A 16,712-nucleotide genomic window follows, 5' to 3' on the forward strand; every position below is an offset into this window, starting at 1 on the left:
AGAAAGAAAGAAAGAAAGAAAGAAAGAAAGAAAGAAAGAAAGAAAGAAAGAAAGAAAGAGAAAAAGAAAACGGAGGAAATTGCTTGGGCCAAGTGGTGGGGCCTGAAGCCAGACAGAGGCTGGGTGTTGAGGAGTGAGTGGGCAAAGTAACCAGCGCTAGGTAGATGCCGCTTCTCCGAGGGCCATTTGGGATGGAGGGATTTGGGCTCCAAATGTGTTTATAGACACAGGGGAAAAGACTGGGTGAATGACGGAACGCAGGCATGGAGGATCCAGGAGTGGAGTCAGCAGGGTTGGAGGATGGAGTGGCCACGGGAGGTCTGAGAAACTGGAGGACACTCATTCCCCAAGCTGGTTCTATGGTCAGGCTAGGCTGAGCCTTGGTTACCCAAAGCCAGACACCCACTGGTCTACCCAGGAGCCATGAGTCAGTGGAGCCCATCAGGCATAGAAAACACCCTACGTTTGCCAGAGTCAAGACCCGGCGCTGGGCCCCCACATCAAGAAGAAGCTTCCACATTTGGGCTGCAGACCCACATCATCGGTTGCCCTGTTTATGACCTAAGGGTGTGACTCCGCACGTGGCTGGCCTGCCATTGTCTCCTACGGAGTGTAGCCTCCCCAAGGGCAGGCCCTAAGATGGCACCTGGGAGACACAGAAAATTCTTCCCCAGCGAAAAGGAGAACTGAGAGACAGAAAACTGAAATCTTTTATTGCAGAACCTTGAAGAGAGGCACCCAGAAAGGCTAGTGGACTCAACGCCAACTGGGCAGGACTGTGGAGAGAGCCCAGAGCCCAGAGCTGGTCTCAGGCAGGCTCTGGCTTCAGAGCTGGGACAGAAGGTTTGGGGCGAGGCTGCAGCTGAGGCCTGTGCCATCTGGTTCCACATTCAGAGTCTTCACGACACCATCCTGCACCACCATGGAGAATCTGCAGATGGTCACGGGGAGTCAGGGGACACCCAGGGCCCAGGGGGACACAGGCTGGGGGGTGTCTGTCAGGGCCCAGGAGGGGCTCCAAGGGCCCAGGGGGACACAGGCTGGGGCGTGTCAGGGGGGGACTCCAAGGGCCAACCGGGGAGTGGGGTCAGGGGACACCCAGGGCCCAGGGGGACACAGGTTGGGGGGTGTCAGGGCCCAGGAGTGGAGTCCCAGCAGAGGGCTCCACAGGCCTCACCTCTTCAGACGATGATTCCCAAACAGGGGTACAAGGGAATCATCCAGTAACAGCTCTGTTGCCTATGAGAGTGGAGGAGATGACCAAATGGGGAGAGAGGCCAAGGTCACCAGGAGGGTCCCCCCCAGAAGACTGGCCCCTCCCCACCACCAAAATCAAGCCTCCTCACCCCCTGGCAGCTGAAGCCCTGATTTCTCAGGAACTTTAGTCCATCCTCGTCATTTCACAGGCCCCAGGAGGAGAAGGGACTGGCCCAAGGTCACACAGCTAGGAAGTGACTGAACTGGGATGTGGACCCAGATCATCAGACTCCCCCTGCCTAACCCTGCCTCTCCCAGCACTGAGCCAGGCTCCAGGAGTCCCCAGTTCCCCCCTGTGGTGGTTACCTCCCCTTTCCCAAGATGGTCCCCAACAGTGACAGCAGACATTTACCTTCCCAAAGGCTCCTGTGGGGTCAGCCAGGAGCCGAACCTGGAGACAGAAGGGTGGGGAAGGGGCGTCAGCCTCGTCCTCCACCCTCCTCTCAATCAGCCCCCCACACCAGCCCATGCCCCTCCCCCAGGGCCTCACCTTGCCCGAAGCTTTTTGTGAGAGGCCCCACTCATTGACCACGAAGACATCGTTGACACTGAGGCAGGCCACCACCTCAGCCCCCTTGGACTTGAGGGCATCAGCCTGCTCCACAAAGCCAGGCAGGTGGGTCTGGGGAAGGGAACGCACGGGGGTTAGCAGCCCCACATCCTTTCTCACCCTTCCCTCTCCCTCCTTTTCCAAGACTCCCCAGATACTCCAGGCTACTTCTCCTCAGACCTCCCCAAGCCCTCTCTCATTTCCCTTGGATCGACAAGGACCCCAGAATGGTGTCATTTTTCACTCACAAGAGAGTGGGAAGGGGCTTTGGAGGCCATGTTATCCAGCCCATATTTCACCAGCCACCCCCTCTTCAATCCCCAAAACGAGGGGTCACCTAGCCTCCAGCAATACCCCATTTCACTCTCAAACAACTAGGCCGTATTGTTGGGCATCATTCCCCTACCTTGGAACAGCCTGGCGTGAAAGCTCCGGGGACCCCAAAGAGTACTCCCTTCTTGCCTTTGAAGAGCTCTGCCAGGTTCACCTTCTTGCCTGGATCTCCCTCAAATACCTCCACTGACGGAAGGGCATCACCCACCTGAGGGAGGAGAAGGCTCAGAGCTAGAGGGATGCCAGACCCCGAGGGGAAGCCAGGACTGGGTTCACAGCCTCTGTCACTGGGGCTGCAAAGGGAAATTCCCAGGACAGTTTCCTGGTCCCTTCCTTGCCCTCAGGGACAGCTGGAGCACCCCCCAGCCCATCCCCACCCAAGCAGCTCTAAATTTCCGGGGAGTTGTGATCCCTCTCTAGGGCACATGGAGGACAGTTGGTGACGGGAGTTTTTTCTGTGGCCAGGTAGGTGTTGCATAATCCAGATGAATGGCTTCTGTGGGGCAAGACCAAAGCCTTCTTTCCGGGAAAGGAGTGGGGTGGGGAGGGGAGGGGAGGGGAGGGGCAGGAAGACTGGAGTCTGCAAGGAAGAGGGCAAAGTCTGGCCAGACCCTGGGATTTGCCCCGTTGAGCCCCTGTAGGATGCTGGGGCTTGGAAGAAGACACAGCGACCAGCATTTCTGGCTTTTGGAAGAAGGGGAGGGGAAATGGTCCAAGACAAGGTCTAAATCTCTCTCTCTCTCTCTCTCTCTCTCTCTCTCTCTCTCTCTCTCTCACACACACACACACGCACACACACACACACACACACACACACACCAGTGAAATATACGCCAGCCTCTGGGGTGGGAGGGAGCGGGACAGGCCAGAGGCACAGACTGGGGGGAAAGGAAACTGTTAATTCTCTAAGTAACTGAGAACAATGGCTGGGGAATTGGAGTGATTCAGAGGTTTGATCAGAGGGGAGGATCTTGGTCTCTACCACCCAAATCACTTCTCTGAGGCGGCTGGGGCCGAATGAATATCTCAGGACATTAGCAGCAGGAGGAGGAAGAAAAGTCCCCAGGTCAGGGAGGAATTCCACATGAGGAGTCAGTCTGTATGGGGTACAGGTTGGACCAGATGGGGCATCAGTCCATAATGGGGGTGGGGGATCAGTTGATCAGGAGACGGTCAGGCCACAAAGAGAATCATTCTGTATAGGAGATGTCCAGGCTACGTTGGATGAAGGTGGGGCCATCAGTCTAAATGAGTGGTCAATCCAGGGAAAATTCCTCCTTTTTGAGAGGTTCAGTTCATTAAGCAAATCTGCAACCTGAAGATCTATGTTAAAACTCAGCTCTGCTGTGCACTCCCCATACCACCCCTGGCAAATCACTTAAAATTGTCCGGGCCTCAGTTTCCTCATCTGTAAAATGAGACGCTTGGATCAGATCAGTCAATCAAGGAGCACTTCCTAAGCAGCCCCAGCTAAGGGCCAGGCACTCACAAAAGGGAGATAATCCCTACCCTCGGGTCAGCTCAGATGACCCCCAGTTCCCAAGCTATGATCCTATGGAGCCAGGAGAGATGCACAGTCACGTGCAATGAGGAATTCTGTCTATATTCATCATCAATTTATAATGGGGGGGGGGGGATCAGTCCAGAGAGGGGACCCCCATCATGGTCAGTTCACAAGGAGGGGGCTGCAAAGGGCTGAGCCAGGAAGATGGGCAGGAAGGGTCAGTCATCCCATAAAAGAGGTCCCTGGGTCAAGCTCCGTCTGTAAGGGGAGGGGTATCAATAGATCGGTCCGCACGAGGAATCTAGACTATGGGGAGACGGATGAGGGGATCAAACAGCAAAACGGGTCACTAACACGAAGGATAGCTGGGGGTGTCAGTCCATGAAGTGGGTGTCTGACATGGGGATGATCGGGGGGTCAGTCCTCTTGGGGGGTCGGTCCCGGGGCGGGGGGGGGTGGGGCTGCCAAGGTCAAAGTCAAGGTCTGGGGCCGAGGCTCACCTTGATCGGGGCCATGGCTGCAGGTGCGCTGCGCAGGGTCCGGACCGACGCGGCAGAGAAGGTCTGAGCCGCCGAGGCAGCTGCCCACGCCCCTTTAAGAGCAGGCCCAGCGCGGCACCCGAGGGCGAGCAGCCCGGCCAGCCCCATCCCCGCAGGGCTCCGCGTAGGCCCGCCCCCGGATGAAGCCCCGCCCCTGCGGGGCTCCTCGTTTGCATAAAGGGGCGGGGTCTAGGGACTACGAGCCACTCAGCAACCGGGAGGGGAGGGGCAGCGTAGGGAGGGTGGTCTCGAGCCTCGGGACTCGCCCTTCTCATTGGCGAAGCGCTGAAGGGGGCGGGGACGAGCCCCCGGATTGTCCGGGCGGCGGAGTGTCGCCGCGGCTCAGCGTGTGATTGACATGTGGCGTGAAGGAGGCGGGGGGAGCCGCGTGAACGAGCCCAGAGCACTCCTGTGCAGTGACGCAGCCTTCTCATCCCTGCTCAGCTGAGAGCCTCAACCTGAGGCCGCGCACCCAGAACAAGAGCCCGCTCCCCTCCCTCTTTCTGGGCTCCCTGTGCCCCCCTCTCCTCCTCCAGCCCCATCTCACGTGGTGTTGTGGTCCTTCTCCTGGCCAAGCCGTCCCATCCGGTCCAGTCCATCTCCTCCAGAATCTGGGCCCTCCGCACCCCCACCCCGCCACTCACCTGTCTGTACCCGCTGCCCTGCTCCCGTGGCTTCTCCACCCTCCCTCGATCCTGCCATCCGTGCCAGCTATCGTTGTGTCTCTCTCCCAGGCTTTGTGGCTTAGAAGCCTTCTGCGTTGGGTGCCTCCACTTCCTATTAAAACAGCCCGCCGGTGGGTGTCTGCCTCAGGTCTCTCCCCACTCCAGTCCGACCTCTATTCAGCCCCCAAACTGATCTTCCTAAAGTTCAGGTCGGAAGATGTCACACACACACACAAACCCCCAGTGGTTTACCCTGGTCTCCAAGAGCAAATACAAAATCCTCAAAACCCTTCATCACCTAGAACCCTCCTACCTTTCCAGTCCTCTGAGACTAAGCCCAGTTCATTCTGTCTATAATGTCTGTACTCCTTTTTTTCTATTTAGTGAGGCAATTGGGGTTAAGTGACTTGCCCAGGGTCACACAGCTAGTGAGTGTCAAGCTCCTGCGGCCAGCTTTGAACTCAGGTCCTCCTGACTCCAGGGCTGGTTCTCTATTCACTGCACCACCCCGCTGCCCCCTGTTTGTAGCTTCTTTGTTTGTATGTGGTATCACCCATAGACTCTTTGTCAAAATATTTATTAAGCGCCTACTACGTGCCAAGCACTGTGCTAAGCACAGGAGATACAAAGTAAGGTAAAAGACAGTCACTGCCCTCGAGAAGCTCACAATCTAACAGGGGAAGACAGCAAACAAAAGATAAATTGGAGATAACCAAGGGAGGGGTGGGATTTTAGCTGGGGCGTGAAGGCCATCGGAGGGGGAGATGAGGAGGGAAGCATTGCAGACATGGGTGGCAGATAGTGAGAATTCACTGAGTCACGGGTTGGAGGGTCTTCTTCAAGGCCAGCGTCCCTGGATCGAAGAGGGCCTGGGAGTGAGGTGTGAGAAAGGGAGGAGGGGCAGAACACGAAGGGCTTGGAATACCAAACAGTGGACTTTGTATCTGCAACAGGGGGCCACGTGCTCAGACCTGTGCGTCGTGTCCCCATTTGGGGTTTTCTTGGCAAAGATACCATTTTAACAGATGAGGACACTGAGGCAAACAGGGTTAGGTGTCTTGCTCAGCAAGGAAGCGTCTGAGGCCGGATTAGAACTCGGTCTTCTTAACTCCGGGTCCCCGCACGCTATCCACTGCGCCACCTAGCGGCCCTTTTAATAATAGCACCTTCCTCCTATGGTGGTGAGGATTCAATAAGGCCATATTTGTTGAGACCTGTTAAAGACCTCAGTTTAAAAAGGCCAAGGCCTCCCACTGCATCCTGGGCTATCTCCAGTGGTCCTGATCGATAACTTCCCACTGGACCCAGATGACTCAGGAGGAGAACGTGAGGCTGGTGACTTTGCACAGCCCTGCCTCGCTTAAATCCAGTTCACTTGCATGTCACATGGTCCTCTTGGAGAACGAAGGACAAACAGCAAAGCCAGAAATGTAAACGCTATCTCTTATTAAGACTATCCCATTTGGTCCTCACGACACCCCTGGGAACCAGACCCATTTCATTCTAATTTTATTGATGAGGAAACCGAGATTGGGAGAGGCTGAGTAACCGGCCAAAAGGGCTTGGGGCCTGAAAGTGTCAAGAAAACGCTCCGTTGGGTTCCCCCGCACGTTCTCCACTGCGCCACCTAGAGGCACACACGTGTACTTGCGCAGAAATGCACCTGCACGAGTGGAACGCAGGGAAAGGTGTATGAGAACGCATGCGCGCACTGGCCCGCCCGGCGCTTGGTACCGCCCTCTTGCAGCATCAGGAAGCTTAGCCCCGGGCTGCAGCGAGGATGCGGCTGCGCATGCGCATCTGGCTCGAACTGTGCAACTATGCATTTAGGGGCGGGAAAACGACAAGTTTCCGGAACTAAAAGCCGTGGGGCAGCGGCGGCTCCCGAAACATCCTGTTTGGGGAGGGGTGCCCCGCCTCTTCCGGAAGTGGCCCGAGGGAGGAAAGGGGTTCTCGAGCGGAAGGGGGAAGTAGCGAGAAGAGGCGGAACAGGCGTATGTAGGGCACCGACCCGGTTCCGGTTCCGGTCCCGGTTCGGATGCGCGCGCAGGCCGGGATGAAGCTGCTGACCCACAACTTGCTGAGCTCCCACGTGCGTGGGGTGGGGCCCCGGGGCTTCCCGCTGCGTATCCAGGTACTCGAGGCGGAGTGGGGCGGGGGGAAGGGCCCGTGCCCGGCCGGCAGCCCACGTGACAAGCCCGGTGTGCCCCCCCCACTCCCAGGCCACCGAGATCCGCGTGAGCCCCGTGGACTTCAACCCGGACTTCGTGACGCGCATGATCCCCAAGATGGAGTGGACGGCGCTGGTGGAAGCGGCCGAGAGCGTGAGCGCCCACGCACGCCCCCTCCCCCCCCGCCCCCGAGCCTCGATGGCCGCTCCGACTGCCCACGCGAGATGGCGTGGAGTCCACAAGCTCACGCTGAGGGACGACCAAGTTCGGCCCGGCCCGGCCCGGCCCTGCACTGAATATTTGTCAAGGCTTTAGCCGCGGTGGTTTGCACTTATCTCCAAGTGCATGCTGGGTAGAGAAGGGGAAAAATTCCCAGGTCAGGGGACAGTGGACAGAGCGGACCCTCGAGGGCCCACCTGCCAAATGGGGGGGGGGGGTTCTAGGGAAAGAACTGGACCCTGCTGGCGGCTCGAAGGCACTTGGGGACTCATGCTGAAGTGTTGTGCAGGGCCTGAGCCCCTGTGCCTCCAGAGCCTGGCAAACAGCAGGCGTTTAATAAATGCTGGGCAGTAGCTACATTATCCTGGAGGGGAAGCCACAGGGGTTTTGTGGGGCGGCAGTGAGTCGGACCTTGCACTAGGAAGGGCAGAGATCAGACTGGACGGCCCAGGCCCCAGGAGAAAGATTTTTCATGTGGAGACTGGGGAATGTTTCAGCGGAGCCTCTGGGCTTGGCACCAGACACGTTAATGATGTGACCTTGGGAATATCTAGGGGTCATGGGCAGGACAGACCCCCGGCCTGTAATCCAAGCTGCCTTTGTCCCTTCCTACAGCTGGGACACCTGTCTGAGCTGCCCAGGCAGTTGAAGGAGGGCTACGAGAAGGATGAAGACTTTCTGAGGAAGGTGCACCACGTCCTGTTAGAGGTGAGGGTCCTGGGCAGGCCAGGGGGCTGCTGCTCTAGCCCTTCTCCCAGTTCCCTGGAGTTCTTCCAGCCTCAGGGTGGCGTCCCTGCCAGGCCCAGCCCCTGCTAATTCCCCATCTTGTGGTCATCCTGCAGGTGGAGGTCGTCGAGGGCACTTTGCAGTGCCCAGAATCTGGACGCCTGTTTCCCATCAGCCGAGGGATCCCCAACATGCTGCTGAGTGATGACGAGGCAACGTCCTAGGTCTCAGAGCTTTAGCCCCCTACTTTATGTCCATCTTTTATTATTGTTCATCTAGGCTGCACTAGTCATCCTCCCAGCCACAGTCCCCAGACCACACAGAGCCCTGGGGGATGGTATGATTGCTGTTATATTTTTTTCCTCATTAAAGGTTCAAAACTGAACGCGTGTTTTTTTTTTCTTTGCAGCAAATATACATTAAAATAGAGTCTCTGTACAGCTCTGTTCCCCCACTCAGTCCTGGGAGGAGGCAGGCCCAGGCCCTACTCCAGTGGCCCCTGCTCCTCCCTCAGTCCAAACCCTAAAAATAAATATAGTGTTATTGCTATGCAGGGGACAGAGCAGATGCTGTGGCCCCCCTCCCCTCCCCAGGGGTCTGGGATCATCCCTTGGCCCAGCTCCAGGGGCAGGTTGGGGAAGGGGAAGAGAGGAGCCAGCTCTGATTTATTGCTTTAAAGGGGGCGAAGGGTTGGAGTTTGGGGGCAGTAATAATGCCCAGTATAAATGGCAAGGAGGGAAGGGTTCGGGGTCCTTGCTCTCCAGCCCCGGCTCTGCTAGAGGGGGGAGCCAGGCCCCTGGGGATGGGCCAAGCAGCAGCAAAAAGCATTAACCGAAGGGGAAGCCGGGGCCCTTCGACCCTTCCCTCCCTGAGATCTCTTACCTCTCCCCTGGTACCCCAGTTTCCCCAGCAGCCCCCCTTTATGGCTTCCACAAGGCCCCCCCAACCCTGGGGGTAGATTATGGCTTGCGAGGGGCAGTGCTTCCCTCTAGTGGTTGGAGCAGCACCGCCTAGCCTCGCTCCTCTAGGTGCCTATGGAAGGGAGTAGAGCGGGCATGGGCCTGGTTCCCATGGGCTGTTGACACTGCCCTGGCACTGCCAGCAGGCTGTGGGCATTGCCCATGCCCTCCCCTGGGCTTCTTCTGGGGCTCAATCCCCTCCCCCCACCCCTGCCGGTCCTGCCAGCACCGCCCCCCCACCCACACATGTCCTCGAGACCAACAGCCCTCCCCCCATCAGTCCATCATGGCCTCCAGCATCTCCAGGAAAAGCTTGTGCATGGGGACCTTCCCCTCCAGCTTCACCCCATAGAAATGGGCCAACACTTTGCCCGCCGTCTGGCGGAGGAGGGGCAAGGTGAGCAGCAGCCGCCCAGCCCGGCGGCGCTCGGCACCCCCACCAGGGCCCCCGCCAGCCCTCCCAGCTTCGTACTCCAGCAAGGCTTCGTGCAAGGCCTCCCGCAGCTGCTCCACGGCCTCAGCGTCTTCTATGTGCACTGAGTCTGGGGGAGGGAAGGGCTCCACTCAGGGGGCAGCCCACCTGCCCCTGCCCCTCTCCAGGGAGCCCACCTGGATCCACCCTGCTGTGTATCTAGGGGGAAGCTGAGAATCCAATGAGATGATGTGGGTCCAACACACAAGAGTCAGCTAGAACTGGGCCCAACTGGGCTCTGCGTGCCACAGGATAACTCAGTGGAGAGAGAGCTCACTGGACCCAGGTTCAAATCCTGGCTGGTCTACTTAGTCTGTGGCTCAGGGAGAGCCTCTTCTCTTTTCAGTGCCCCACTGCCTCATCTGTAAGGAGATGATGCCCAAGGGCCCTCCCACCTCTGACCTCAGTGAACAAGCTGACAAGTTAAGAGGGCCCAGAAGCTCCAGGCTCCCCTCCTCTCTCTTGTGGGAGCCCTGCGTGCTCACCGGCTGCTGGGGGTACCGTGGGGGACACCACCCTGGAACAGAGCTCACCCCCCTCCCTGGCATGTGGCTCACCGGAATTGGCCAGAGCCAAGGCCTTGAGCAGCACGTATTCCTCCCGTTCCAGCCGAAGGGCCTGGAGCCGGCGAACCAGCTGCAGGAGTGCGGCCCCCAGCTCGCCCAGCCCAGCTGCCCGGGCTCCCTCCTCATCCAGAACCAGGTCCTCAGCAAAGGCCAGCTCGTCCCGCAGGGGCAGCGAGCGCTGCGCCACCCCCAACACCAACACCTCCATCCACACGCTCTGCAATACCGACATCTGGTCCGACAGCGACAGGGCAGAGAAGCCTGCAATCAGGGCGAGGAAACTGAGTCAGGAGGCCCTGCCCAGCGTGAAGCTCAGGCACCCCAGCCGCACACCCCTCACCTGGGATGCTCTTAGCCCAGCTGATGGTGACCACGATCTCCCGGTCAAAAAGGTCGCACAGTGTAGCCACAGCTGGCAGGTGCCCGTCAGGGCCTGCTGGGTCAGGCATTGCATATAGTTTCTCCGGCTCTGCGACCAGCAGGTGGGACACAAGAGCATTCACGGGGGCTGGAGGGACAGAGAGGCAGGGGGCAAGTCACATGCAGGGCCTGCAGAGCCCTCCACACCGGAACCAGGCTTGCCCCAGGCCCAGGCAAGCGGCTTCTCACCTGTCTTCCGAGTGCCCCCTGGCGGTGCCAGAGCAGCAGAGGAGAAGGGTCCTGGAAAGGGCAGGGGCTCTACCTCAGGCCGACGCTTGTATTTCTGCCGTCCGCCTCGGACCCGGTCTAAACGAACCCCTAAAAAAGGGAGAGGCGGTGCAGAGTAGGTTCAGTATAACAAATCCACCTCAGCCCAGACCACCAAGGTCCCTCCCAGGCAGGAGCCAAGCCTTCCCTCCCTCAGGCCAGGGTCTCCCCTCTGCTCACTCACCTTCCTTGAGCATGCCCACCCGCAGGCACTTGGTGAAGCGGCAGGCTTGGCAGGCCTTCCGCCGCCGCTTGGTGATCTCACACTCATTGGAGGCCGGGCAGCTGTACTCAATGCTCCCTGGCAAGGCAAGAGATGGGATTCACAGCAGGCAGCAGCCCCCCATGAACCCAGGAGAAACTTCTGCCAACTTCCACAGGTCTCTGATCTGCATGGGGCAGGGGCCACAGTGAGGGAGGCTGCAGCCACTTGGTAAAGATGACAGCAGTCCAGAGGACCCTGAACTTATAGTCAGATGTCCTGAGTTCAAGTCATGACTAACTTTCAGTAGCTATAGGATGATCTCAGGGTATTCCCTTCTTATCTCCCAGCATACTTCCTGATCCTAAGATCCCTTCCAGGTCTGCCATGACATAGCGATCAGGGAGAAAGTCATCTCTCCCGGAAGGGTCTTTCCCGTCTTCACCAAAATGACTTTTCCTAGATCATAAGCCCTGAGAGGACAAGGGCTTCAGATATGTGCACCCTACTTTGTCACAGATTGAGAGAATCATACAATTAGTGCTAGGAAGAATGTCAGATCCTCATCTGAAGAAACTGAGGCCCAGAAGGTCAAGGCCAAGGTCGCACAGTGATCAGCAGGGCTAGGACTCGTTGCATGTTGGCCCACCCACTGCTGGGAACCCGGGAAAAGAGCCTAAGACCTTGAAATACCGGGGTCATGCTCACCCTGGATGGTCCTCTTGAAGAAGGCCTTGCATGCCTCACAGGAGGCCACGCCATAGTGGTAGCCAGAAGCCACGTCCCCACACACCAGGCAGAGGCGCTTGGGCAGTGAGCTCAGCACCAGCTTGCCCCCACCGCCGCCGCTACCCCTCTCACCCAGCCCCGTGCCCTCCCCTTCCTCATCCTCTTCCCTGCCCGTGGGGAGTCGTCGCCGAGCGGGGCCAGGGCCAGGAGGCCGGGCAGGCGGTGGTTCGGGCTCAGCCTCCGAGGAGCCCCGAGGACTATCTGGGCTGGCAGGCTCTGCCTTGATATAGAGAGGCTCCGACCCTCGTTCCCGGCCAGACATGGTGCTGCTGATCACCTGGTGGAAGAGGGAGAAAAAGGAGAAATGGGTGAGCAAAGGTCCTAGAAAAATCCAGGGAGGCCTGACTTAGAGATCGAAAGGCACCTGGGGGAAACAAAGGGGAGGGGAAAGATTAATGGGAGAAGTGCTGGTGCCCTTTGTCACTGGGATCGAGGCCCTGCAGGGGCCTGGCCACCTGAGGAGCAAAGTGGGGACTTATCTCATCAGACCATAGAATTATAAACTGTCAGAGCTGAAAGGACCCTCAGAAATCGAAGGAGCTAGAAAGGCCTCTATTTTATAACTGGGGAAGGAAAACGATTTGCCGGATATGTATGGGGCCAGAGCCTGGATTAGCAGCCAAAGTCTCCTCCCCTCCAGCCCAGGGTTCAAGGCACTAAGCCTCCAGGATGCTTCTGGCTGGCCCGGAGTGGCAAGAGGCTCCAGGAGGAGAAGGGGGAGCCATCCATCCTGGTTGCCCAACAGCTGGGCACAGAGCCAGCACCTGGGGCGGGGGGAAGAAAGGAGGCAGGGAGCAGAGTCCAGAGGAATTTTATTCCCAGAAAGAGATAGGCCCTATGCTAGGACCAGGGAAACAGGCTGGGGGGAGGGGGGCAGCAGGAGAAAAGTCTCAAGAAATTTAACTGGCCCCCCATTCATGGATCCCCAGAAAGCAAGTGAGGCGCATCCATGACCCCCATGTGTGAGTAATCTCGAGCCCCAGGTTAAAGTTACAAGCCGGCGACCTTCAGCTCCCAAAGGGCTGCCCCGGCCCTCCCCCCACTCCGTATTCAGAGGTGCTCCCTGGATATTGCCTTTTGCCCACACCTGGCCTCTTCGAAGGTAGGGCGGCCGAGGCACAGCCTTAGGCACCTTTCACCTCCTCCATCGGACGGTGGGGAACCCCTCCCCGCCCCCACCCAAAGGGCATGAACTTCCTTCCCTTCCCCCAAGGGCCTGCGTACACTCACCTGCCCGCCCGCTCACCTGGCGAGTACGCCGGCGGGGGGAGGGGGAGGGGGAGGGGGAGGGGCGGGGCCTTGCGCTTCCTCCTATAACACCCCCCCAGCCCCCCCCCTCCGCCACGGCCACCTCCCGGCGGCTTGGGGGGGGTGTTACAAACTTGCTGCCCCCCCCCGCCAGTCATGACCCCTGACCCAGAAAGCCCGCGCTGCCTCGGGGAGGGGCCCCCGCCCACGCGGACCCGAGGCCCCCACGTGTCTCCCGGAGCCGCGCGGCCTCGGCCCAGGCGCCCCGCGATAGCGGGAACCCGGACGGCCGCACATGGCCGCGGCCCCTAGGCCCGGCCCTGCCCGCCCGGCCCCCGCCCGGCCCCGGACCTGGGGCTCCGCAGCAGCGACGACGGCGACGGCGGCGGCGGCGGCAGCAGCAGCAGCAGCAGCAGCAGCGGCGGCGGCCGGCCCGGCATGGGGGCCCCGCGGCGCCGGGGCTGCGCGGTGCTGGACGGAAGCCGCCCGGCCCGGGCCCCGCCTCCTCCGCCGCCGCCTCCGCCGCGTCCCGGCCCAGCCCGGCCCGGCCCGTCGCTCACTCGGCGCCGCCGGCGGCTTGTAGGACACAAAAGGACATCGCGGCCGCTTCCTACTCGGCTTCCTCCAGCTGACAGCGGGGGCGGGGCCAGCCCGGCGCGTATGCAAAGCAGGGGGCCGGGGGCGGGGCTGGCCCGGCGCGTATGCAAAGCAGTACTCTCAGCACGCGGTGGGGAGCGGACAGGACGGAGCTTATGCAAAGCCGAGATGGGAGGGGCGGAGGGAGGCAGGGAGGGGGCGGAGCGGCCCCGGAGCGCACGCAAAACAACACAGTAGGCGGAACCGAGGGGCGCCTGGGCGAAGCCCCGGTTCAGGGGGCGGGGCGTCCACGGAAATCTCTTTATGGAAAGAAGGCGCGTGGAAATCTGCTGTGGGAGTGAGCGCGCGCGCGCGCTCGCGGGACAGACAGAAACCCTTTCGCGCCCCGCCAGCTCCGCCTCACGTGTGGCTGCGGTGAAACGGAGGCGTTTGCGTACCCGTTCGTAACTAGATACGGGAATGTGGGAGCCCGATTAAAGAGGAGGCGGCGGCGGGGGGTGGGGGGGGTTGGGTTTTGGTATGACGTCGTTTGGGCGGAGCCGTATGCAAATGAGGCCGCGGCCTCGAGCTGGGACGAGCCTCCTGGGGGTGGGACCAGCGCCTTATATGGCACAGAGGCGGGCGGAAGCGAAAGTCACTCAAGGTCGCAGGGCGGCAGGGCCGCGCGCCGGAGGGGGCGGAGCCCGTAGGGGGCGCACAGGCTCCCAAGGTCACTGCGGTGACCGTTGAAGGTTGCGGGGCGGGACGTCTTTGTCACGTGGCACCGGGAACGACCCCCCCACCCTTCCGCTTGTCCCGCCCCGCACGCTTCCTACGCAGGCGCAGTCACCCAGGCGGATAGAGCAGAGGGCGGAGCGCCTTTATTTATCGGGGGGGGCGGAGTCCCGCGGGGCGGGGCCAGCGCCCGGCGGGGCGGGGTTCCCGTGGAGACCACGAGGTGCTCAGGTGCATTTGCGACTCATCAGGTTCTTGCGCAGCTGTTCCACGTGCCGCCGTAGCTGCTGGGTCAGCTTGTGGTCTTTCCCTATGCCCTTGCTGTAACCTGGGCGGGGATAAGGAGGCGGGATGGAGGGCGCGCAGGTGGGCACCTGCCCTGCACCCGCCCGCCCCCACAGCGCCTTTCTCGCCGAGGTCTCCCCGTTGTCCGGATCTCAGTTTCCCCCATCCGCTCTTTGGCTCGCTCCGGACCGGGGCTTTCCGCCGCGTACACCTCGGCACCTTTCCTGCACTTCAAAGATTGCCTAGGCACTCCAAGCTAAAGGACGTGCCCTGGTCTCGCAGCTCCTATGCATGGCTGGAGCAGCACTTGAACCCAGATCTGACTCCTGAGCAGGCCAGCCCTCTCCGCCACGCCACGGCCACCTTGCTTTTCCATCCCTCACCAGAATGATAGTAATCATCCCTACCCTGCCGGCGTCTCGGGGATGTAGTGGAGATGTAGGAATGGACGTTGGAGAGGGGCAAGACCCTCATAGGTGACCTCCCCGCCCCTCCCCTGAACCCCACCTCCATGGACCCCCCTCCGCGCTTAGTGGGTTCATCCACCCCCGCCCTTGTCCCGAAGTGAGGGTATCCCCCGGGGCGCTCACTACGGAGGCTCTTGGTAAGGATTTCCAGCGCCTCCTCCTCCATGAGGTTGGCCAGAGGCAGGGGCAGCTGGGAATGAAAGGAAGAAACAGCAGGTAGGGCGCGGGTTTCAGGGAGAAGCTTCCCAGACTGCGCCAGAGAGGGGAGAATCGCCAACGAGACCCACTCCCAGAGTCCAGCCCCCGGCAGCTCGCAGCCCGCACGCACTCGGTTCTGTAGCTCAGCCCGGTAGGCACGGTGCGTAGCTTCTCGCAGTTCCATGCACGGTTGGTCAGATGACTCTAGGAGGGCGGAGTTGAGGGGAGGAGGTGAGAGAGTAATTATAGTCATTACGTGGACCCTTCCGGAGTCCCTGGCCCCCGCGTCCTGCCCATTGAGGGGCTTGGGGTGGTCGCTGAAGGGATCATGGCTTTTCCCCTAGCCCAGGAGTACCGGGCCTCCTTCCCCTCCAGGGACTTGGAGAAGTGCTAGAGGGGACGGGTCCCTCCCGCTAGACCTTCAGAGCACCCTCCTGGTTCTCCCTCCTGGGGCCTTGGAGAGACGCCCAGCAGGACGCATCCCTCCCCAGCCCGGACCGACCAGGGTATTTGCTCCTTTCGACAGACTCTTGGTTTCCCCGCACAGCAGGCAGGATCCGGCGCGGTTGCGGGGCGCTGACGGACGCGCGGCTAAAGTCGACTTCGTCCTCTTCCGCTCCGTTGCTTTGCGTCCCCCAGCTACGGGGCGCAACCCTGCTCGAGTTGGAGTGGACGCTGCTGTCCCGTTCCCCACTCGGCTTGCCTTCTTGTTTTGGCTGGGCCGCGCCTGCCGCTGACCCAAGCTTCCGAACTTCCCTTCGGGTTGCAGGGCTTTCCTCCGGGGACGTTTGGGAACCTTCCGACTCCTGCCGACGGAAGGAGAGCGGGAGTCTCGGGGCTAGGGAGGACTGAGGGGAAGGAGCGGGAACCACGAGCCACTGCCTCGGTCCTGGCAGGTCGCCCCATCCCACCCCTCCCCTCTTTCTAAAGGACCCAGAGCACATTTCGGCCGCCTTCCCTGATGAGGTGGCCCAGGGTCCGTGAGCGAGTTCGAGAGGTAGGGCAGTAGGGCAGCGAGGAGGATTTTGCAGAGGACCCCAGGAACGACGATGCTAGGTGAAAGGCCCCGAGGGACAGAAAGGAAAGGGTAGAAAGGTTGGTTTGGAGATTGCGGAGGAGCTGGAGACTGGGGCCCGAGCAGACTGAACGTTGGCTGCGGAGATGGGGGGTGGAGTGGGGTTCTGGAGGCCAGGGAGCTCCTGGAAGCCAGTGGTCCCCAGTGAAGCCTTACTCCGTTCGAGTCCTTGAGAGAGCAGAAGCCCAGGATCGAGTCCTCCTGGGTCGAGGCTGGACTCCTCCAGCCCGCCTGAACAGAAGTTTGGCTCTCGGTTTGGTCCCGTGATTGGACTTTCGCCGGGAAATGGGAGTCTTGGCTCTCCATCCCTGCGCCCCAACGGACTGAGCCAGTAGAACAACTGATCTGTGAGGGTCGTGCTCTCAGGAAGTGAGGGGGGGAGGGCGGGAAGAGACGTTGGGATTGATTGAGTCACGAGTTGGGAGTTCGGACCCTACCACTTAAAGGCCATTCTCCCTCTGCCCTGGCTGGAGCTGAGAAGGCTTCCAG

General features: G+C 60.4%; 4 protein-coding genes across 5 annotated transcripts; 1 reads left to right on the forward strand and 3 right to left on the reverse strand.

The window, feature by feature from the left end:
- Positions 1–692: 692 nt before the first annotated feature.
- On the reverse strand, positions 693–4,302 carry PRDX5 (peroxiredoxin 5). The gene is made up of 6 exons (XM_027856157.1): positions 4,145–4,302; positions 2,214–2,348; positions 1,748–1,879; positions 1,610–1,648; positions 1,178–1,239; positions 693–931 (listed from the first exon to the last, which is right to left on the reverse strand). Exons 1-6 carry the CDS (start codon positions 4,289–4,291, stop codon positions 826–828), a joined length of 621 nt encoding a protein of 206 aa, XP_027711958.1. The 5' UTR covers positions 4,292–4,302; the 3' UTR covers positions 693–825.
- A 2,477-nt stretch (positions 4,303–6,779) lies between these two features.
- On the forward strand, positions 6,780–8,349 carry TRMT112 (tRNA methyltransferase subunit 11-2). Its single transcript, XM_027856142.1, has 4 exons — positions 6,780–6,982; positions 7,071–7,172; positions 7,854–7,946; positions 8,081–8,349. The coding sequence occupies exons 1-4, from the start codon at positions 6,887–6,889 to the stop codon at positions 8,186–8,188; spliced, it is 399 nt and encodes a 132-aa protein (XP_027711943.1). The 5' UTR covers positions 6,780–6,886; the 3' UTR covers positions 8,189–8,349.
- An 821-nt stretch (positions 8,350–9,170) lies between these two features.
- On the reverse strand, positions 9,171–13,523 carry ESRRA (estrogen related receptor alpha). 2 transcript variants are annotated; one of them, XM_027856155.1, is made up of 7 exons: positions 13,448–13,523; positions 11,559–11,916; positions 10,833–10,949; positions 10,571–10,699; positions 10,302–10,469; positions 9,953–10,222; positions 9,171–9,465 (listed from the first exon to the last, which is right to left on the reverse strand). In XM_027856155.1, the coding sequence occupies exons 2-7, from the start codon at positions 11,899–11,901 to the stop codon at positions 9,200–9,202; spliced, it is 1,293 nt and encodes a 430-aa protein (XP_027711956.1). In that variant the 5' UTR covers positions 11,902–11,916; positions 13,448–13,523; the 3' UTR covers positions 9,171–9,199. The 2 variants fall into 2 exon arrangements, with proteins under 2 accessions (XP_027711956.1, XP_027711957.1); XM_027856156.1 differs by lacking the exon at positions 13,448–13,523 and adding an exon at positions 13,239–13,271.
- Positions 13,524–14,365: 842 nt separating this feature from the next.
- On the reverse strand, positions 14,366–16,538 carry CATSPERZ (catsper channel auxiliary subunit zeta). The gene is made up of 5 exons (XM_027856302.1): positions 16,380–16,538; positions 15,651–15,954; positions 15,279–15,352; positions 15,074–15,140; positions 14,366–14,526 (listed from the first exon to the last, which is right to left on the reverse strand). Exons 1-5 carry the CDS (start codon positions 16,527–16,529, stop codon positions 14,426–14,428), a joined length of 696 nt encoding a protein of 231 aa, XP_027712103.1. The 5' UTR covers positions 16,530–16,538; the 3' UTR covers positions 14,366–14,425.
- Positions 16,539–16,712: the final 174 nt, after the last annotated feature.

The sequence above is a fragment of the Vombatus ursinus genome, unplaced genomic scaffold (genome assembly GCF_900497805.2).
Source record: "Vombatus ursinus unplaced genomic scaffold, bare-nosed wombat genome assembly UNPS02011369.1, whole genome shotgun sequence".
Classification (NCBI taxonomy): domain Eukaryota; kingdom Metazoa; phylum Chordata; class Mammalia; order Diprotodontia; family Vombatidae; genus Vombatus; species Vombatus ursinus.

What these genes read in the sequence shown, in the direction of transcription:
- PRDX5 (XM_027856157.1), bottom strand. Translation starts at nt 4,291, where the DNA reads ATGGGGCTGGCCGGGCTGCTCGCCCTCGGGTGCCGCGCTGGGCCTGCT. An exon ending in CACAAAAAGCTTCGGGCAAG is followed by an intron (nt 1,649 to 1,747) that starts GTGAGGCCCTGG and finishes TTCTGTCTCCAG; the next exon opens with GTTCGGCTCCTGGCTGACCC. An exon ending in GGGAATCATCGTCTGAAGAG is followed by an intron (nt 932 to 1,177) that starts GTGAGGCCTGTG and finishes GACCATCTGCAG; the next exon opens with ATTCTCCATGGTGGTGCAGG.
- TRMT112 (XM_027856142.1), top strand. Translation starts at nt 6,887, where the DNA reads ATGCGCGCGCAGGCCGGGATGAAGCTGCTGACCCACAACTTGCTGAGC. An exon ending in GCTTCCCGCTGCGTATCCAG is followed by an intron (nt 6,983 to 7,070) that starts GTACTCGAGGCG and finishes CCCCACTCCCAG; the next exon opens with GCCACCGAGATCCGCGTGAG. An exon ending in TGCACCACGTCCTGTTAGAG is followed by an intron (nt 7,947 to 8,080) that starts GTGAGGGTCCTG and finishes GTCATCCTGCAG; the next exon opens with GTGGAGGTCGTCGAGGGCAC.
- ESRRA (XM_027856155.1), bottom strand. Translation starts at nt 11,901, where the DNA reads ATGTCTGGCCGGGAACGAGGGTCGGAGCCTCTCTATATCAAGGCAGAG. An exon ending in GGTGGGCATGCTCAAGGAAG is followed by an intron (nt 10,700 to 10,832) that starts GTGAGTGAGCAG and finishes TCCCTTTTTTAG; the next exon opens with GGGTTCGTTTAGACCGGGTC. An exon ending in CTTGGCTCTGGCCAATTCCG is followed by an intron (nt 9,466 to 9,952) that starts GTGAGCCACATG and finishes TCCCTCCCCCAG; the next exon opens with ACTCAGTGCACATAGAAGAC.
- CATSPERZ (XM_027856302.1), bottom strand. Translation starts at nt 16,529, where the DNA reads ATGGAGAGCCAAGACTCCCATTTCCCGGCGAAAGTCCAATCACGGGAC. An exon ending in CTCTCAAGGACTCGAACGGA is followed by an intron (nt 15,955 to 16,379) that starts GTAAGGCTTCAC and finishes TTCCGTCGGCAG; the next exon opens with GAGTCGGAAGGTTCCCAAAC. An exon ending in CGAAAGGAGCAAATACCCTG is followed by an intron (nt 15,353 to 15,650) that starts GTCGGTCCGGGC and finishes CCGCCCTCCTAG; the next exon opens with AGTCATCTGACCAACCGTGC.